This window comes from Xyrauchen texanus, chromosome 15 (genome assembly GCF_025860055.1).
Source record: "Xyrauchen texanus isolate HMW12.3.18 chromosome 15, RBS_HiC_50CHRs, whole genome shotgun sequence".
Lineage (NCBI taxonomy): Eukaryota > Metazoa > Chordata > Actinopteri > Cypriniformes > Catostomidae > Xyrauchen > Xyrauchen texanus.
In genome coordinates this window covers 24,074,294-24,092,963 of record NC_068290.1, presented here as the reverse complement: position 1 = coordinate 24,092,963, position 18,670 = coordinate 24,074,294, and the positions used below count along the sequence as shown (strand labels likewise).

The following is an 18,670-nucleotide window of genomic DNA, read 5'->3' as shown; positions in this document are numbered from 1 at the left end:
AATAAGGAACGGCCGTTTACAGTGGTAGGTCTAGGCTGTGGCAGAAGGGACACAACGTCACGTTCCCTCCCTCAGGGAATGGAGGTTACAGCAATAACCGTGACGTTCCCCTTCTATTACTCACTTGATGTTGTGTCGAATAAAGTGACAAAAAGAGTCCCATTCAAAAGCGCCACACACTAGCCCGTGTTATGTGAAATGCTGACACAGGTGCAAGCAGACTGCTGCGTGCTAGAGGCAACTGTATCGGCTGCAAGTAGCCCTCCCCAACGCCTCCAAAAGTGATGTTATATACAGACCTTGGGTTCCCAGCACCCCTGAGGGGGGAACAGGTGCCACATGACTAGCAAGGGAGCAAGCCCGGAAGCCGCGGCCTTTTCTCTCTCTGTGTCTCTCGCATAGAGTGTGAAGTGGCTGGGGCTATCTTAGAGCTATGAAATGCGTGGGGCAAGGCAGTCTTTCCCAATCCTATTCTTTTAGGAGGAAAAGACCCTGCGGAGGCCACATCCTGCCCAGACTAGGGGGAGGTGACATGTGGCAAATACACCACGAGGGTTGTGAAGCCGTACGTGGGAGCGGCGCGGTGGTAGGTCCTGCTTGATGAGGGAGGAGCTCTACAATCACGGTGACCGGGGACAGTGGGACTGCCCAAGGGAGATGCAGGTCTGCCAACAGAGGGACCGTACCGTGGAAAATTAATCACAGGGAGTTGCCTGAAGAGGGAATTAAGCCTGTGGAGCCCTACCCCAGTACAGAGCACCTGTGGCTCATTGTGGGTCTGGATGCAGATTGCTCAGCTGAATTCGGATGCCAGAAGGCTAGGGAGGAAGAACATCCAGGAAGTGATGCTTAGTGGCTAACCTGGGAGAGAAGGTGCACTTGGTGAAGGGCGCTGTGTGCAAGCGGAACACCCAGTTGGTTGTTCTGCATTACCGAGTTCTACCGGCTCGGACCTGACAAAACACGGGATGAGACCGACTCAACCCTGAGATTGTAAAATCTCGCAAAGGTATTGGGTGTTGCCCAGCCCACTGCTCTTCAGATGTCTGCTAGAGAGGTGCCATTGGCCACTGCCCACGAGCATGTCTCACTTCTCGTCGAGTGTGCTCGAACCTGAAAGGGGGCAGGCACGGCCTGGGTCTGGTAAGCCATCGCAAAAGCAGACAAAGAGCTGCTCAGAACATCTAAAGCTATGCGTTCAGTCTAAATAGATATGCAAAGCATGTACCAGACACAGCAACGTAAGGGGTGCCAGGGATATGAGTGGTGTGCAGTGACCTGAGTCGCTGCTGACTCCAAAGGAGGAGATGGCAGTGAGTTGTGACATATGACGAGAGCGCAAGCCGCCTTGTCGATTTATGTATGCTACCGTCGCGGTGCTGTCTGAACGGATCAAGATGTGCTTGCCCCAAATTAGCGGGAGAAATCTCCGCAGGGCAAGGAATACAGCCAGCAACTCTAGGCAGTTGATGTGCCAACGCAGCACTGTCCAGGAGCCAGCGGCAACGTGCCCGTTGCACACGGCACCCCAACCCTGTTGTGATGTTTCTGTGGTGACCATGACACATCTGGACACCTGCTGCAGGGCGACTCCGGTCCACAGAAAACAGACGTCTGTCCAAGGTTTGAAAGTCTGACGGCAGGAGGGGGTGATTATCACACGGTATGTGCCGCGGCGCCATGCTCATCTCGGGACTCGAGTATGAAGCCAGTGCTGAAGCGGTCTCATATGCATCAACCCGAGCGGCACAACCGTGGCTGAGGATGCCATATGCTCCAGGAGCTTGCTCTTTTCCCAGTTGACCTGAAGCCCTAGACGGCTGAGGTGCATGAGCGCATAGTAACTCTCGAGAGTGAGCCAGGATGAGCCAGTCGTCGACGTAATTGAGTATGTGTATCCCCACTTCCCGTAGCGGGGCAAGGGCTGCCTCTGCGACCTTGGTGAAGACGCGAGGGGACAGGGACAGGCCAAAGGGAAGGACCTTGTCCTGATATACCTGGCCATCGAACGTGAACCGTAGAAAGGGTCAGTGTCAAGGCAAGATGGAGACGTGGAAGTATGTGTCCTTCAGGTCTACCAATCTAGCAGTCGAACGCAGGTTAGAATCTGTCTCTGCGTAAGCATTTTTGAACGGGAGTTTGTGTAAGGCCCAGTTGAGAACTCGCAAGTTCAAGATTAGTCGCAACCCATCGCCTTTTTTGGGTACGATGAAGTAAGGGCTGTTGAAACCCTTCTTCATCTCGGCTGGAGGGACGGGCTCTATCGCGTCTTTGAGACGCAGAGTCGTGATCTCTGCTCGTAAAGCGCTAGATTTTTTGCTGTGTACGAAGGTGGAGCAAATACCGCTGAAACGAGGCGGGAGCCGGGCAAACTGAATCACGTAGCCGAGTCGGATGGTCCTGGCCAACCAGCGTGACGGGTTGGACAGCGAAAGCCACGAGTCCAAACTCTGTTCGAGGGGCACTATAAGGACGATCGCTTTTGACGTACCGGGTGGGGCTTCGCGGCGGGGGGAGCAGGTAATAGCACGTCGGGAGGCAGAAGAGCGTCCCGAGTCTTGGGTGCTGAGAAAAGACTCAAAGCACTTACCTCCCTCCACGCACCCGGTAGGCTGTTTGAACTCGTCAGCGCTGGCCTGCCGGGGCTGAGCAGTTGCAGGTCTGGAGGCGAGGTGACTGCGTCCGGGGAGCCGAGACTGTACAATTTTGGAGCCAGGGTGATGTGAGAACGGCACGCACCTAAATGACACGGAGTGAGGAAATCGCTCTTTTATTGAGAATGTGGGTACACGTCCTGAAAAGGTCGTTCAACGCCTGTCTGTGTATTGCTCTTTTATGAGTGAAACTCAAACTCTTTTAGAGAAACAAACTCTTTTAGGAGGGGAAAACACTCTTTCAGGCAGTGAAAGCACAGTCGAAGCGCCCAGGGGCATGGACTGCACAGCGTGCAGAGAGAGAGAACGCCAGCTGGAAGTGCGCCGTAGGATCAAACAGCAGTAATTCTTGCCAGTAGAGGTGAGTGGAACAGTGGTGAACTCAGCTTGCTGTTGCACAACCGCTTGGCTCCGAAGAAAAAAACTGACTGACAGACACACGCATGCTTCCCTTTATACCTGTATGTCTGGGGGCGGGATATGCAAATTCTGTCTGCCAATTTCTCATTAGCCTTTTCTCAAGTTCAGAGGTACACGAGGCTCCCAAGGAAGACACCTTGTATCACTTAATTCGACATGACGTCGAGTGAGTGACAGAAGGGGAACCTAAAATGTTATTTCCAGATCTAATTTTATTTTGAATATACTCTTTTAGATTTTTTAACCCCACGATGTGGGTTTATGTTTTCTCTTTTAATCTTTTAATGTCATTTTGAATGTGACCATGGTTTAAGGATGATGTACCTGTATGCTGGGTTTGAAATCTTCACATGACATGTTGTTCTGAAAGCAATAAACAATGAAACACGGAATGTAGGCTGTCATCCACGCAGCCTGACCAAAGCAAAGCTGGAACGTTTACTCATGCGTTTAACCGAAATTGAACCGCTGCCGTCTCGTGATACGTGAATGGCTTGCACGAATCTGTTGGGTCACTCTTTTACGCATCCTACTCACACAATCGACACATCATACAAATTAGAAATCATGTATGACCTCAATCTGGCAACCTACAACCCATTTGCGCTGTTGATATCTGCGCAGGCAGTAGATGCGAGATGTTAAATCAAGCATCACTGGTAGAGGGGAGGAGAAGAATCAGCTGGTGCTCCGGCGAAAAAAACAAAATATACATGTACATTTAACAAAAGCTGGATGGAAGAATTGAATTTCATATCCCAAAGCCATATCGACAATGCCCACGCCTTTTGCAATGTCTGTCGCACTGATTTTAATATCGGACACGGTGGGAAAAATTACGTTAAATCACAACGGCACAATACGTATAGTATTTAGCCTGCCTCTGCCATCCAGCAACCCCCTTCCCATCTCCCGGATTTGTGTACCCAAATGTTGACAGATAACAGGCACGCAGCCTGTTGCGTTGTGTTGCCCGAGTTGTTTAATCTCATGTCATACATGACATGAGAGTTTAATCTCATGTCATACATGACATGAGATTAAACAACTCGGGCAGCGCAACGTCGGAAAGTACCTCATACTCTGTATCGAGGAAATTTATCAGATTTCTGATCCCTCTGTCCTCAACTATGGAGAACAGCTGGTCATCCAGGGCCATGAATTCCATAATTTTCCTCGTAATTGCGCTGCTCATACCAAGGGATGATAGGAGAGGCTGCTGACTTGTGGCTGGCTCTGAGCTCTGGCTGGCTTTAGCCGCTTTCACTTTTTAGCTTCTTTTTTAAAATGGGCATTTTTAGCTGGGTGATGGTGTTTTAAATGTCTAATTAGGTTTGTTGTTCCGAAAGTTATTGTGGTGGTTCCCCCACGGTTTACTTATTACACATGTATTCTTCACTCACACAGTGAAGATCTTCCACGCCAATGACATGTTTACATGCGGCTGTGACGTTATTGCCTGCGCCGCTGGCAACAAAATGGACCGGCTTGGAATCGGTAAGATGTGAGGCTGACCGGCCGGTTACCGGTCCGGGCCGAGCATGCGGAAAATCCGCTAATTCCGGTCCCTGGCTGGTCGATCGGTGCATCTCTAATATATTTATATATATGTCACTATGCATTCTTATCATGAAGAAAATTGGCAATATGCAGCTTTATTAATAAGAGAGCACTTTGCACATTAGTTTGTAAATAGTTTTTTATTAATTCCATTGTATGCTTGTTTATTTAGGTTTTGTTTTTTAGTACTTGGTAAAAACTTAAATTAAAAGTTACAAAAGTTGAAGCAAATCTTATATAAGTGTTCAAAAATACTTTAAGCATACATTGTTCAGTTTTGTTATAATTAAAAAATAATGTATTTAAATTAAAGTGTTGCTCAATGGCATATTTCTGTTCTTAGTTCTGCTGCTAATGTTTTGTAGACTTTGTTAATAAAAGAGTGTCGTTTATGGCATTGGTACCGACTACTGAAATGTTGGTACCGTGACAACACTAATACAGTGGGGTCCAAAAGTCTGACCAGTGTTTCTAATTATTTAATAAAAACATTATTAGAAAATGATATAATCAGAATGATCCATGTTATCCCAGATGACAATGTTCCAAAGAGCATCTTGTGTTCTTCAATGGAAGCAAGAAATCTGACCTGTTGTACAAAGTAGTTAATATGGTCACCGTCACACATTTGTTTATTTGATTAGTGACCTAGATATAGTGAATAATCAGAAGTATTAATTTTATGTCATACGTATCTTTGCTTTAAATTTTTTTAAAACCTTATGTCCAGGTTTCAATTTGATTTTAAATCCCAGATTCGCAATGTGGGCTCTGACTTTTGGACACCACTGTACGTAATACACCTAGTATACCATATTCACTAATGTGACTTAATGAAGAAAGACAATGCAGGTAACAACACACTCTCTCATGGCCTTTTTGTAAGACCGGAGCAATAAAAGAAAGCAAAGTGAGCAGAAAGGCATTAGGTACAGACAGAGATATTTATAGGGGTGTGCAGGTGAAGATGAGCAAAAAAGAGAGTAAGAAAGAGGGAGCTAGAGTTTATGGTGTGTGATTAGATTCTTCATTGATCTGCTCTGTAAATCCATCATTCCTGCCCACTGAACACAACAAGAGCAGCAAGGACAAGCCAATAAGAGAAAGGGATGGATGAGTAGTTAGTGAGGGAGACAGAGGGAATGTATTATGCTGACAATGAGAAAGGAGAAATCAACAAGACAATCTCAGTATGTTAAATTCCCTGTCAGCACAGAGTCAGCACAATCAGTGTGGGGTCTTGCAAATGGAAATTATGATGATATTTGATATAAACATTATATATGTTTGCTATGAGCTATAAGTAACAGCCATAACATGATTGCATTGTATGTATGTAGTGAATGCTACAATATGTCACTTTTGTGTGTTCACAAATGTTATGTTCATTCTAATACAGACCTAGGCAACTTACGGTCCGGATCTGGCCCTCCACATAGTTTAATGTGGCCTGTGGCTCATTTATCCTAAAAGGTTGCCATATAAGAGATGCATCACCCCCAATTTGATATTTATTCTTGCGGAAATTTGAAATATTGCACCTAATGTTATATTTATTTTGAGCCATCTAGTAACCATGCACGCAAGTGCGCTTTTTCTAGCTTTCAGTTTCCCCTTTGAACAAACTTAGTGATCCTAGTCAGGGGCGATTCTAGGGTCAGAGCTTTAGGGGTGCTGAGCACCCAATGGGCCTCACTGCCATCACCCACCCTCTTTTCACACAAAAACAAAAAATATGTATATTGAAAAATATAGTTGTATATTTCAACTTTTCTTTTTTTTTTTTTTTTTAGACCTTTTCAGAGCACCAGCTTAATTGTGAGAGTTCCCACAGACAGCCCCCTGTAACAAACACAAAACCTTCTTCACTCAGCTGGTTTTCCTGACCGTTAACTCCATGTGCCTACTTTTGTATCAACAGTCATCAGATTGGTTAGATTAGATTCAACTTTATTGTCATTGAACAAAGTAACAGGAACTTGGACAACAAAATGTAATTCATCTTCTGTAAATTATTTACAAAAAATGGTTCTTGAAAGGCTCTTTTTTGTGTGCCAAACTGAGTATGAGGGTATTGAGACAGCTTTAACTGTTTAGGACCAGAGTCCTTATCCCCTAAGTCTGAACAGCTCTCTTCTGTCTCTGCTGCTTTGGCTTGGTGGTCTCTATGTTGCACTCCCTCTGTCTCTTCATTTCTTTCACTAGTCAATTCCCTCTCATCCCTTATGGACTCTCCCTGTTGTTTTCCTCCTCCTTTATAATGAAAAAATGTGGTGTAAAATAATGTTACAAAAAGTAAATGTAATATAGGCTACTTAATGCCAATAAGTTAGTATAGGAGTATGAGTAGTTACTGTTTTGCTTGCCATTATTCACTATATGTCAATTTATTGTTGTTGTTTCCTCACCTGGTTCTTCCTGCATGCTCTCCCTTTCCCTTTCTCACAAATTCCTTTCACAAGAGACGCTGTATTCTCCATTGTGGGTTTGAAATAAATAAAAAAAATAAAAGCAGGAGACCATTGCCTAGATAAGTAATTTGATACAACAACAGATAGCTGGTTTGCATTATCTGTTACTTTAGCTTAACACTTTTCAGATGAACAAAAAAAACAAAAAACAAGACAGAGGTCATTATGGACTGTCTCTAGTCTCTCACCTGAATCTGTCTTTTTTCTTTTAAAGAACTGTCGTATGTCCATTGCTCACTGGCAGGCCACACACACACACACACACACACACACACACACACACACACACACACACACAGAGAGAGAGAGAGAGAGAGAGTAATGCTAGGAGTTCAGGAGTTAAGCCTGGTTCAGGTTAAATCCTCTGTGTGTGAGGAATGAATAAATACAGCAAAAGAAAAACATTAAACTTTCTTTTATTGTCTAGTTTTATAGTCAGCCACAACTGAAAAATAACAGATATAAATCTAGGAATGAATAACAATTCATTTAAAAAGCCACAGTGAGTGTTTTCACACATACTGGTGGTATACAGTGATATGTTTGTTTTCACTCTGGTCCAAACGCCAGGGCTTCATGTTTCCATGACGACTGACCAGAAAAGACGCACGTGATGTCATGTTTACATGACTCCCGATTGTTAAAATGAGTATCAAATTAACGATAAACTTTAACAACAGAGACACACGTACGCACTACACAGGTACGCAGTTTATTTGTCGTGCTGCTGTTTTTTTTTCACGCTCTAGCAGTTAATAAACAGAACTGCATGCGTCTTGCGGAAGAACATTGTAACCTGCGCTACTTCTCTCCGTTTATGACTATGGACGAGTCACCCAGGTCCTGTGCTACTCCACAGCGGCGGCGACCCGCTGGACTAAAATAGTCAGAAAATAAACACTTATTATAGGTGTACCATGGTGATTCAGGATACTGACTCCAGTACTCACCGATATGGTTTCAGAATCGGAACAACTCTAGGTAAAAGGAAAGAAAGCTTTGGAGCAACTTAGTTGATTCACAACGCTACATAACGGGTTCTCACTCTGCGTGTGTTTCGCGCTGGATGACGGTCGTGCTGAGCGTTGCAGGTACAGAGGAGAAGTAGAAGAAGAGAAGAGGATGACACCATTTGCTAAGTGGGGATGTTTTCATCTTCATTCTTAACACATACATTTTAAACCACAAACTACGGAGTATGTTTTGGACATTATTTAACCTTGTCAAAGACGAACAAAAATTTTAGAATAACAACATTTCTTACTCCAAGTTTTAGGGGTGATAAGCTCCTTTTTAGGGGTGCTGAAGCACCCCTAAAAAGGGGCTAGAATCGCCCTTGATCCTAGTGCAATATGGAAAAATGTTATACGTGACCCGCATCATGACCCTTTTAGCATGTAAAATGGGTAATGTTTTGAGAGTGAAATAAGTAAACTCGCTTTGCTACAAACATTAAAATATTTTTTTAATTAAAACAGACCTCATATGTAGAGTTTAAAATTGAATAATAAATGACCAGGGAAGTAGAGATGGTCAAATAAATAATTTATAATAAGCTCAGCCTTTATTCAGTTTTTTAATGCCTGATAGAAAAGTATCTACCTCTGTAGAACAATACAATACTTTAGGCAATTGCCGAATAGTCCCATTAGTCACATATACACTTCAGAGAATTGAGTACACAATTATTTCTGGGCTTAAAAGATACAAAAACCAAATCAATGTGGAACATTGTATCTCAAAAGGAATACAATGTGGATCCCTATGCATTTAAAACCTGATGTGGCCACATTACCAAAATAGTTGCCCACCACTGTTCTAATAGGTAGTAGTGAAGATAGTAATGTAAAAGCATGAGGTCTTGTGTCATTTTATAACCAATAGACTGAAGTAGAATTTAAAGCAGCTTTTACTTTATTTGATGAATAAAGCCATCCCACTGGATTAATTGGTAGGTGCTATTAGTCAATTGCAGTAAGCATGCATGGATTTTATAAGCATGAACTGATAAGTGTTTGCCATTCCCTCTCAAATTTAAAGTAGAGTTAGATAAAGTAGTGTTCCCTCTCTGTCACTCACTCGACGTTGTGTCGATGAGTTGACACTAGGGGTCGCTCCTGCGGAGCCCAGACATCTCTGTTTGGAATTTGCATGCCACTCCCCCGGACATACGTGATATAAAAGGAGTGACGCTGCAAACACACATCAGATATCTTCTTCGGAGCCGAGCGAGCAAGCCACAAGCTGAATTCCTCTGCATCCATTCATCTCGACACGCTGTTGGATCTATGTTGTGCTGAGCACACACCCCTGGGCGCTTCAGCAGCAGAGAAAAAAAAAGTTCACAGAGTGAATAACGGTCCTTCTACCTTCTACGGGTATGAGGCGGGGTCGGGGACCTCAGTGGGAGCCTCTCCGCCGGGTATTCCCCCACGGACCTTCCACTCCCCGCCACGCTTGTATGCTCCAGCCGAGCGCTGGGGCGAGGTTGCCGGTTCGTCTTACGGTGGACCCGCGATCTCATTCGGAGCACTGGATGCCGATGAGCTGTTGATCGTGGCTTCGGAGAGTGGCCGATGTGCCATAGCGGCACATCACGATGCAGTGGAAGGTAATTATTTAGGGAAGCACGATTTGATCATCAGGTTCCTGTGAGCCGCGAGGAGATTAAACCCCCCAAGGCCGAGCCTCGTTCCCTCGTGGGACCTCTCCGTGGTCCTTCAGGGCCTTCGGGGAGCTCCCTTCAAGCCCCTTGAGTCAGCAGAGCTAAAGGCACACTCTGTGAAGACCGCCCTCCTGACGGCGCTCACCACCATAGAGAGGGTAGGGAACCTGCAGGAATTCTGTCAGCGAACTGTGCCTAGATTTCAGTCCGGCTTACTCTCACGTCAATGCCATCACTTTGGCATACCATGCCCAGCACGTGCCGCCCCCTGCTGGCCTACGAGCACATTCCACCAGGGGTGTTGCAGCTTCTTGGACGTTGTCCCACGGTGCCTCTCTAGCAGACTGTAAAGCAGTTAATTGGAAAGGAGGAGGTGAAAACCGACCTGGCGATATAAACAATATTTGAATGATTAACTTAAACAAAAGACAAACACACACACATGACTGATATGTCCGTAAACGATCTGTCTCTCGTCGCACCACCATCCGCAATTGGCCTTTATCCCTCTTGGAGGCTTAATTAGCCTGATAACGGACCGGGTGTGTATAATCACGACCCGGCCCGCCCTCCGCCCTGTCACATTGACATATGTAGAGCCGCGGTCTGGGTAGCACCTAACACCTTTGCAAGATTCTATAACCTCAGGGTTGAGCCAGTTTCATCCCATGCGTTATCAGGTGACACAAACAGGTAAGTTCGGGTCAGCTGGCTGTGTGTATCGCTTGTGCATAGCGCTTTTCCCCTCCCTTGAGGCGAAGACGTGCGCTCTTTTCCCAGTTGCGTTCGCAAGACGTGTGAACCCTGGACGTTCTTCCTCCCTAACCTAGCGGCCGTTGAGTCTTCAGAGAGGCTCGCTGCCGCCTCAGTACGGGCGTCATGAGGCCCTCGTACTGAGGTTAAGGCTCCACATGCTCTGGTTGTCCCCCTGGGCAACCTCGTGTGATGTATATTCCGCAAAATGGTTTCCCTGCCGGTAAACCGCATCTTCCTTGGGCAGACGGCCCTCTGTCCTTGGTCACCGTGTTTGTAGTAACTCCTCCCCCGTTGGGTAGGACCTATCACGACGCCGCTCTGCATGATGTGCTTCCACTCCTAACCGGTAAGACTGTGTGTTGTATTCCACCTAAAATCCCCCCCCCCCCCCCTCAGGGCCGGGTGTGGTCTCCATGGTGTCCTCCTCTTTGGAGGGACACCCCCCAGCTTGGACCATATATTTGGCCCCCAGCTGAACGATTATCGGTGAGAAAAATAGGGAGAAGGCCACGGCTGGGCCAGCCGGTCCTTGTACTTCTGAGCAGTTAGCCGTTCCCCTAGGTGCAGGAGACCGCTTCATGCCTGCCAGTGTGTTGGGGGTAGTTATGCGATGGCTTGCTGCGCTGGCTACGAGGCACACAGAGGTCTGCCCGTCTCACTCCATAAAGTATACTTTTGTATTTAAGATAAGTAACATCACAAACACCATACAAATGTATATACATGTTAAAAATAATTCATAGGAAATTTGTAAAACTGTAATATATCATTATATATTCCAAAGTCTTTCTAGCAAGGCAGTCCACAGGCGGCCATCTTTGGATCGCTCCAAGGCAGCTATTTCCAATCATGAATGTGCAGCTCCTATCTACTTGAATGGGGAAATACCGAAATCTCCAAAACTGTTATTCATGTTTACGATCAAAGAACATATTTCAAATCAGCAGTAAAATCTGACAACACTGGTATCATAAATTGTGCTTCTTTACCTCAGATTACGTATAGCTAATGCGTATGTGCATTCTTGAGTTGATTGAAAGGCAATGTCTGTATCTAAAAGATGGCTCTTTTACCTGTAAGGCGGGACTTCCTTTCTACATCCATTAACAATTCCATTTTATCCCATTCATTTTAATAGAAGTGGCCCATCTTTGCTAAACAGTCTCTGTATATTGTCATTTACCATACACACGAGTGTAACAGTGAGTGAAAGTCTTGGGTGCGTAATCAGTTTGTAGTGACAATATAGAAAAAATAATGAACTCGCTGTACAATAAAAGTAATACACAATGCCACTTCTTTACATATATTCACATTATACACAATTACACATAATGTACAGGCATCAAATTACTTAATAATTATTATTATTTTATTATTAATTATCATAGAAATAATTATGACTTGTCATGAGAATAGGTTGTGTGACAGAAAAGGTGTGCACAGAGGAATGAGCTTCAGTCTTGTAATGCCTGCGCACCTGGCATTAGTTTTTCATTTGACATAAAAAGCTTTATTATATAAATATGTTTAGATAAAAAAAAAAGATGTTTCCTAATTTAAAAAGAAGTACCTACACACATCTCATTCAATGTTTTGATAGTATTTTGTTGTTACTTTTATTCATGAAAAGTGGAATTATTCGGATATGATTTGCAACACTTCGTGGATGGACCCAGCAATCTTTAGTACTTATCTACTGTATATACATGTAAGTCAGCATTAAAGTAAACTGTTTCTTTTTGTGTGTTTGTTTGTTTCTGTGGGAAAGCCCACAGGGACAAATTTGTTTTATAAAAAAGCTGAATTTTCTGATTTTATAAATGCAATCTGTTCTCCAGTGAGGCAGCAGTCTTCCATCACTATTCAAAAAAATTTCTTTTTTTTCTGTTTTGCAGCAGTGCCTCAGGTTTGAACTAAACTGTTAAGCAGATACCACTTTAAAAATTTGAATCTTTTTTAAATGTGTGCGTGGTATGTATATTGACCTATACTCTTACAGGCAGTCATGGGGCTGATACAGAAGAGAGACTTGTGGAGCATCTTCTTAATCCAGCTCACTACAATAAACTGATCCGACCAGCCACCAATGGGTCTGAACTAGTGACAGTGCAACTGATGGTCTCGCTGGCCCAGCTCATCAGTGTGGTAAGTGGACTTCCCTATCTGTCACTCACTGGACGTTGTGTCGATGTAGTGACACTAGGGGTTGCTCTTGGAAGCCCCAGACACCTCTGATCTTTGAGAGGTGGAATTTGCATGCCATTCCCCTGGACATACGGGTATAAAAGGAGCTGGCTCGCAACCACTCATTCAGATTTTTTCTTCAGAGCCAAGCGGTGTTGAGCAGTTCCACTGCCATTCCATTCACCTAATTGAGAAGCGAATGCTGTTGGATATCTGGCACATTTCAGCGGATTTCTCCCCATCTGGGCACTTCAACAGCTGATGCCTCATATCTTCACAAATGTCATGGAGGCAGCCCATTCCCCGTTAAGGGAAGTGAGCATTTGCATTTGCTGCCACTTGTTCAGCCCTTGGACAGGCCTTGCAATTCTGCTGGCAGGGGTCATCTTTCCAGGTGCATTGTGATTATGACAGATGCCTCCAAGTGAGGTGTTGGATGCTGGCTCCTGAACAGGACCGTGACAGTGTTGGCCTATCCACTTAATCAAATTGCTGACGCTATTGCTGGCCCTGTGGAGGCTTTTGCCCTTGATCCAGGGCAAGCACGTGTTGATCCAGAAGGACAACACGGTGACGGTAGTGTATTTAAACCGCCAAGGTGGCTAACGCTTACGTCTCATGTCATAACTCGCCCGCTGTCTCCTCTTCTGGAGTCAGCAGTGACTGAGGTCGCTGCTGGCCACTCACATCCCGGGCGACCTCAATCTTACAGTGGACGTGCTGTCGCGGCGGGTGGAGAGTGGAGAATCCACCCAGCAGGTGGTCCAGCTGATTTGTAGTCGATTCTGTGAAACACAGGTAAACCTGTTTGCTTCACGGGAATCCTCCCACTGCCCACTCTTGTATTCTCTGACCGAGGCTCCCCTCGGCACAGACGCGCTGGTGACCGCGACTGGGCTATGTGCCCAAGGTTTCCACGATACCCTTTAAGGGATCAGGTGGTGAATTTGCAAGCGCTGCCCTGGGAGGAGGTAGACCCAGACTTATCGTTGCTGTGTCCGGTGCATGCTTAGTGCATGTATTTAGATCGCACGCAGAGCTTTAGATGCTCTGAGCAGCTCTTTGTCGGCTTTGACGGACAGCGGAAAGGGAATGCTGCCCACTGGATCATGGATACCATCACGTTGGTATACCAGGTGTCCTCTTGGACACTAGCCAATGGCGCCACTCTAGCAGACATCTGCAGGGCAGCAGGCTGGGCAACACCTAATACCTTTGCAAGATTTTATAATCTCCGGGTTGAGCCGGTTTGTCCTGTGCATTGTCAGGTACGAAGAGGTAAGTATGCAGGGCAGCTGGCCGGGTGTACTGCTTGCGTACAGTGCCTTTCCCCTCCGTGAGGGGAAGACGTGTTCTATTCCCCCATGCGAGTTCACGAGATGGTGGACCCTGGATGAGCTTCCTCCCTAGCCCTGTGGCTGGCAAATTCGGTGGAGGAATTTGTAGCCGGGCCTAGTAAGTGTGATAGCACCTACCTGTACTGGGGTAGGTGCTACACATGCGCCAGCACCGGTCGGCGCGTTTTTAAAGCTCCTCCCCTCCGGGTAGGACCTACCATGGTGCCTCTTCCACGTGCGGCTGGTAAGTCCATGTGTCATATTTGCCACCTGTTAACCTCCCTTTCGGGCAGGATGTGGTCTCTGCGTTGTCTTTTCCTCCTGGGAAAGAACACCTTCCCTGACGCGAAGACAAATGTCTGGCCCCAGCCGAAAACCCCCGGGTGTGAGGAATTATGCAAAGTTTTTGGGGCAGTGGGGAAGCTACATGCAGACCGAGTGCACCTGCTATTAGGCATGCAGCGTCTTGCTTGCACCTGCACCGGCAGTCCACGTAACACAGTTCAGCTAGTTGTGGCATTTCGTATAGGGACCCCTAGTGTTTCTACATCGACACAACGAGTGAGTGACAGATAGGGAACGTCTTGGTTACTGTCGTAGCCTCCGTACCCTGATGGAGGGAACGAGACGCTGTGTCCCTCTTGCCACAACCCTGTACTACCGCTGAAATGTCCGGGACCCTGTCTCGGCTCCTCAGCGCAAAACCTGAATGAGTGTTTGCCAGCTCCTTTTACACCCGTATATCCGGCAGAATGGCATGCAAATTCCACTCCCCAATTCCCATTGGCCTTTTCTCAGAGATGTTTGGGGCTACCAAGAGCGACCCCTTGTGTCACTACATTGACACAATGTCTCGTTCCTTCCATCAGGGAATAACAACAGTAACCAAGAAAATTCACTTTGTGTAAAAAAATGTTCACAATGTTTGTAGTTGTAACACTTTGTTTTAACATTAGCTCATTCATTAAGAATTATAAACAAAATGAACAATATTTTTTACAGTATTTATTAATCTTGGTTAAAGCTAATTTATAAATATACAACTGTACATTGTAAGAGTAATTAATGTTAGCTTATAATGCATTAACTTAGCTTATAGTGCATTAATTTTGCTTCCTATAGTACAGTATATACTGAAGCCCCCACACAAATTTACCTCATCACGGCACTGTTTGCTCATGCAGCCTTTAGAGTAGCCTAAACAAATATGTCAGCAGTGCATGAGCCGAAGTATTTAATGACAACCTCTTGTCTAAATATCTTCCAATTTGGCTAGTCTTCAATGTGGTATTGTGCATCTTTGCTGAGTAATTCTACATAGCCTTAAAATAGGGCTGTGACATAATGAAGTCAGGCTCAGGGGCAATTCCTCAGCCTCTGCATTAGCATGTTTTTGTGCACTTGGCACTGTAGATAAATTGTTTGTCAATACAGTGTGGGAAGCAAGAATGGACAACAGGAAATAGCCATCTCTATTCCCACAGGTGCAGATAATTTCCTAAAGGTTACTGACCAATCATCATTCTTTGCTCACCCCTCAGCTGTCAACCAATTACATGCTTTCTTTATGCCTGTAATGCACTGTAAATCAGGTTGAAAGCCTGAGAAAAGCAGCATAATTTCTGTGTTATTCATCTCTGGAATGGCTGGCATGCCCTGCTTTTTAGCATCCTTGATCCATAAAAAAAAACAGTTATGCTATAACAAGAGATTTCAAACAATTAAATAGAGATCAATGAAATAATATTTTATTATATATAATATATATTATAATTATGTTTTGGTAACATTTTACAATAAGGTGATATTAGTTTACATTAGTTAACATGTTAACACTAACAGTGAACAATACTTTTATTTGAATGTATTTAATAATGTTACAAAAATAGAACCCTACTGAAAAGTGTTGCAACAAATTGTGAACATTACAATTTGTTGCAATATTAATCTTAAATCCTTTGAATTTCATTTAATATGCATTTGGGTTGAATGTGCGGTTTCTCTCTCTGTTTTTGTGCACAGCATGAGCGAGAACAGATCATGACCACTAACGTCTGGCTTACGCAGGTCAGTATATACTTGCATTACTTTCCTTTAACTTACTCCAATCCTGTTTGTATACAGAAACAGTATATTTTATATTAGTGTAGTTTTTATATTGAGCTAATTATATTTACCCTAACCTTACCCTAAAATCTTACCCTTAAAGTTTTTTTATTTTTTTTCATATTTAGATTTTAATTAAGACATTATTATTTAGAGCTTTGTGGTTGGCTATGAGAATGGTGGCTTAGCCTATCTGACACCAGTTGGTGTTGGGTTAAATCATGCATTATCGACAGGCCCGTTTTTCTCAAGCATATGTAAGCACCTGTGTGTGAATGAAAGGATATGTGTTATTCATAAATATTCTATATGGATTGCCACAAGCTGCTTATCATCAAAAGCTCAAAGTACAAATACAGTTCTCTCTCAAGCACAAATCTTTCTTTTTTCTGTCGTGTGTGTCTCTCTCTCTCTCTCTCTCTCTCTCTCTGAATCATGTGCTCATGGTCACTATAACCATAAATGTCAGTTGGCTGGAGTTATTGCTGCTATCAGTACAAGTTTCGCAATGTGTGTAATGGCCACATTTTTGAACCAGCCAGCAGTACCCACTAGGAAAATGGCTTACAGTAATACATATACAGTACTAAATAATGTCTTTATACAAATATAAAAATGCAGTAAATTGTAGGTGTAGAGAACTGAAAATATAATGAGTTCAGTATATAAACAAGTCAAAGGGTTAAAGCTAAGTCCCCACTATTAAACTAACAGTGTGCGAGTGTGTGTGTGTATAGTATGTGGTTTGTGTGTCAGAGTAAATGAATACAGTGCAATTACATTAGTGGTTACTGTCTAGTCAAAACCCAACTGAAAGTATGTTAAATGACCATCATTAGAAATTCATTACTATTTTTGTATGTATTACTCTAATATGAACAGCATTAGTTAGGCTTTCACTTTTGACAGCTCTCATTTGCAGTCTAATCAATCAGGATTTATGGGCTCAAGTAATTATTTCAAATTTTCTAATCTGGTTTATTAAGACATTTCAGTCAGTAATGAAATGTGACAGACCATTAAAATCTACACTAAGAGGAGTTGTGTGTGTGACGGATGAACATGATCTTTACACCATGTGATGATTGGTAGATTTATGGTGATTTCGGCTGGTTACTTTATCATCTGTCTTCATTCTGATTGGTTGTCTTCAGGAGTGGCAGGACTACCGTCTAACATGGAACCCGGATGAGTTTGAAGGCATGAAGAAAGTCCGCCTTCCCTCCAAGCATATTTGGTTACCTGATGTTGTCCTTTACAACAAGTAAGTCATCCTAAGAACATCCTACTTTTAATCTTCTCAGTCGATCAAATATTCGGTTCTACATTTTATATCTGATCCGTTTCTTTCCGTCTCTTGTCCACTCTCCCTGTCATCGGAGGGTTGATAACATCCCTGCTTATCTGTCTTTGTCTCATTAGTGCTGTTCCTGTGTCGCATTACCTGACCTCACTCTAAACTGAGCATGTTCCTCCTCTCCCACTGTCATGTCACTGGATGAAAGAAGTTCTAAATTCAACCTAATTAACACCACCCTCCCTTATGTGTTTGTCTTTATTTAACATTGATAAACCCCAGGCATAGACATACCCACATGCACACAAACAGGCCCTTAATTAGGTTATATTATCATTCACTGAATCCATCAAAGCAGTTACTGAATTCATATCTGACTCACTTACTTAACTGCAAATCATCTGACACAACTGTCATTTGTCTCTGACTCAAAATGAACCGATAACTGTTATCATGTTTAGTGCATTTAAACAACTTCAGTCAGTCTAAATACTGACTGGTTGTTCATATCACAATTGTGTTGTTTTGCAATAAATTGTTTTCAAAAAATAAAGAAAACATTTGGTGCATCCAATTAAAACATATTGTGCGTCCAATGTTTTCATAATATATTGATTTTAAAAACTTTTGGCTGATTAATTGGAAATCAGCCAGTTGTTGATAATGGTCAAATTGATCAATGGTTGGCCTTTACTATTTTCTTCTATTTTCATGATGTGCATCATTCTGCATGAAATGCAATATAATGTGTCTGTGTCATAAGCCTGAACTATTTAAAGCCAGCATCACAACCATACATTTTCTATATACTAAAGGATTAGTTCAATTAAACAACTCCCACAAGGTGGAAGTTGTTTAATTATTTCTTCTTATATGACTTGTTTCTTTCATGGAACACAAAAGGAGAAGTAATGCAGAATGTTAGAGACTGATAGCCTTGGTCACCATGTACTTGCATTGAATGGAAAAATATGCAATAAAAGTGAATTGTGACTGAGTCTTTCATTCCGCATAACATCTCTTTTTGTGTTCCATGGAAAAAAGAAAAACATACAAGTTTAAAACAACACAGTAAATAAACAATGACATAATTTCATTTTGGATGAACTATCCCTTTATTCAGTGCTTCCCAACCCTGTTCCTGGAGGCACACCAATGATGTTTTGGATGTCTTCTTAACCTAACACACCTGATTCAACTCATTAGCTCATTAGAAG

General features: G+C 43.6%; 1 protein-coding gene across 1 annotated transcript in view; it reads left to right on the top strand.

Annotated features, from left to right (window-relative positions):
• The window catches only part of LOC127655923 (neuronal acetylcholine receptor subunit beta-2-like), a 49,635-nt gene that overhangs the window by 20,758 nt on the left and 10,207 nt on the right, over positions 1–18,670 (top strand). The window contains exons 2-4 of the mRNA XM_052143997.1: positions 12,529–12,674; positions 16,073–16,117; positions 17,311–17,420. Coding sequence (XP_051999957.1) covers positions 12,529–12,674; positions 16,073–16,117; positions 17,311–17,420 — 301 coding nt within the window. The remainder of the gene's footprint in view (positions 1–12,528; positions 12,675–16,072; positions 16,118–17,310; positions 17,421–18,670) is intronic.